The sequence below is a fragment of the Limulus polyphemus genome, unplaced genomic scaffold (genome assembly GCF_000517525.1).
Source record: "Limulus polyphemus unplaced genomic scaffold, Limulus_polyphemus-2.1.2 Scaffold12207, whole genome shotgun sequence".
NCBI lineage: Eukaryota > Metazoa > Arthropoda > Merostomata > Xiphosura > Limulidae > Limulus > Limulus polyphemus.
The window spans coordinates 1-3,252 of record NW_013677817.1 but is presented as its reverse complement, the minus strand read 5'-3'; the positions used below and the strand labels follow the sequence as shown (position 1 = coordinate 3,252).

The 3,252-nt window shown below is 31.7% G+C and overlaps 1 protein-coding gene across 1 annotated transcript in view; it reads left to right on the top strand.

Moving 5' to 3' along the window:
• The window catches only part of LOC106476942 (C2 domain-containing protein 2-like), a gene marked incomplete at its 5' end in the record, with an annotated part of 12,038 nt that extends 8,882 nt beyond the window's left edge, over positions 1-3,156 (top strand). The window contains 4 exons of the mRNA XM_022380676.1: positions 353-486; positions 962-1,106; positions 1,477-1,589; positions 3,046-3,156. Of these exons, the coding sequence (XP_022236384.1) occupies positions 353-486; positions 962-1,106; positions 1,477-1,589; positions 3,046-3,081 (428 nt within the window). The remainder of the gene's footprint in view (positions 1-352; positions 487-961; positions 1,107-1,476; positions 1,590-3,045) is intronic.
• Positions 3,157-3,252: the final 96 nt, after the last annotated feature.

Genomic DNA, 3,252 nt, shown 5'->3' with positions numbered 1-3,252 from the left:
CTTCAGTAACCAACAAGATGCCTAAGTGGAAGGTACGACAACTGCCTGCATCGCAAGAGCAGCAACCCTAATTACTATTTATATATGCTCAGATAGGTTAGAGATAGTGAAAGTACCTCAAGCAGTATTCAAATGCATGACAATGAATAGTGTGACGAGAGGATGATAGCTCTCCATCTAGTGATGATAATGAAGATGATGAACCTGGACCCAGCAGAGGAAGGTGTGAACAGCACTGACTTTAGAAAACATTTGTCCCAGCCACAGCGAATGGGTTAAAAAATTTTATTATCAGCTTATGGAATTCTGAAATGCATCTACAATCATTTTTCTGTTTTTTTATTTATTTTAGCAACAGAACGATTTCTTGGCCTTGGAATAATAGGTGTGAAAGAGCTAATGAATAAACCAAGCCAGAAGCTGATCATTCCTCTTCAGTCTCAACCAATAGGTAATGATGCTGTAACGGGCTCCTTAACAGTGGAGGTTAGTTGAATCTACTTTTTCACATTATAGAACTTTTAACTGTGTTCAAAGTTTTCACTGAGAGACAAAATATAATTGCCATTAATTATAAATAAGTTAAAGGAAATAATAGCAAATTTGTGGTCACAAATGTTTGTACTTAGACAAACGAAAAAAGTAGGTTTTGGAATACTGCACTTTAACATTTATTACTACTTGTCTGTTCTTTATAAACTTGTTTTTGTTATAAAGGCAACATGCATAAATTGAAGGGATTGTCAGATTGATAAATGTTTACTTGTTATTAAGTTGAATACTTCCTAGTATTTTAATGTTAACATTTCTGGTGCAGCTTTATAGAGATTTTCTTCTGGAGTATAGAAATGGTTGTACTTATGTGCATTACAGTTAAGAAAACATAAGGTTAACAGTTAATTTTGATCATATAATACATACAGGATATTTTCGTCTTACGTTCTAAATTGTACAAATTCAGTTCCTGTTTATGGATGGAGCAGAAGTGCCGGTGATCGGTGATACTTCAGAAAAGCCAAAAGAACTTATCGAAAGTAACAGCAGGATAACGCAAGGAGGGACTGTAATCACCACTACTACATTTAGAGCTTCAAAAGGCTTAGAAGGTATCAATTGTTTCTGTTCCTAAAACCCATTATTGTTTTCTAATTAGGCATAATGATACGTATAGTGATGCCTGAAACATTACTACATCTGTCACATCCCAGTTGGCCTGATGAGCCCTCGTATTGGATTGGATGTGAAAGACCTAGATCGGTTGACATACTCTTCTTTCTTTTCAACCATAGATTTTTGGTTTAAACTGTTTTTGTATTCTTGTTTATTATCTGTGAAATGGTAACAGATGTGACTTTGGCAATAAATATCAAACATTAGTAACATTGGTAGTGGTACTATGTTGAAATATGTTTATTTCTATCAACACATTTTGTTATAAGTTTTAATTTCTGGTTGGTCTTACTGTATTTGCCTTAGGTTCAGATGAAACTTTGGTAGATACAGATCTACAGAACTTTGACAGTAAAAAGAAAGTCGAGAGTCCTAGTATGATTGACGACAACACTTTGATAATTCATAGCATTCATGGGGTAAGTTTGGGTAATCAGGCATCGTTATGGTTTTTGTTTAATTAGAAATAAGAAAAAATGATATTGAGAGAGGTTGTATATTTTGTTTTTCTTAAAATAGAAAATGTCTGTGTGGATGATTGATGTGGTATCATTGACTTTGCTGACAAGAAATGGAAAAATTACATTTTTAGACATATGTTTAGTGTTGAAATTCATCTGATTTTATTTAACACTGTTCAGATTTCTACATTTCATAACATCTTATTTTACCAAAACCTTTATGCTACTTAAGCTTAAATCTTTTTCACATAAACTTGTTTATTGGGTTATGCAGATGTGAGTGTATTTCAACATAATTATGGTGACATAACAGAACACACTAACCAGCCTTCAGAAATAGAACAACAAGTAGAACACACTAACCAGACTTCAGAAATAAAATAAGAAGTAGAACACTCTAACCAGACTTCAGAAATAGAACAAGAAGTAGAACGCTCTAATCAGACTTCAGAAATAAAACAAGAAGTAGAACGCTCTAACCAGACTTCAGAAATAAAACAAGAAGTAGAACAACATAATATGGTGACAGATGTGAGTGTATTTCACCATAATTATGGTGACAGATGTGAGTGTATTTCAACATAATTATGGTGACATATGCGAGTGTATTTCAACATAATTATGGTGACATATGCGAGTGTATTTCACCATAATTATGGTGACATATGCGAGTGTATTTCAACATAATTATGGTGACATATGCGAGTGTATTTCACCATAATTATGGTGACATATGCGAGTGTATTTCAACATAATTATGGTGACAGATGTGAGTGTATTTCAACATAATTATGGTGACAGATGCGAGTGTATTTCAACATAATTATGGTGACAGATGTGAGTGTATTTTAACATAATTATGGTGACAGATGTGAGTGTATTTCAACATAATTGTTTTTTGAAAACATTTTTCTGGACAACAATTTACGGAAAGTTAATGTTAACCTTGAAATATTAAAATAATTTTAAATGTTTATACAGTATTTTAGTACAACTATAAGTATATTATTATTATTAGCTGTATTATCTTATTGTATTTGTTTTTACAAAATTGTTTTGTAGTTTTGCGATATTCCTACACGTACACATATTTCTTACCATGTTGTAATATGGGACTACAAAAAAATGTTTTATTTTTAGAAGATTTTATTAAACTTTCTGAGATAACATTGTCTTCAAACAAAAGTAAATTCAACAATTTTTAAATTAAAAAGTCTGTATTTATCCAAGTATTACTAACACAAACCTAGAATTAACTACAGTGGTCAACATCAGTTGATTTAATATTTTGATTTGGACTTCCATGGACAGTTTTGATTTTATGATATATTTTTTATTCAGACAGTTTCATAAGTGTTAATGGGAGTAATATTTAGTGTCATGTTCTTCCCTATGCATGCTGCCATTTGTGTAGGAAGTGATCCGGCCAGTCTTAAAGGTATGTTTGTAACATTTAACCATACCCACATCTTAACAGTGATAAGTATTTAATTTTGTGTATTTTGTAGTTTAACCATACCCTCATCTTAACTGTGATAAGTATTTAATTTTGTGTATTTTGTAGTTTAACCATACCCTCATCTTAACTGTGATAAGTATTTAATTTTGTGTATTTTGTAGT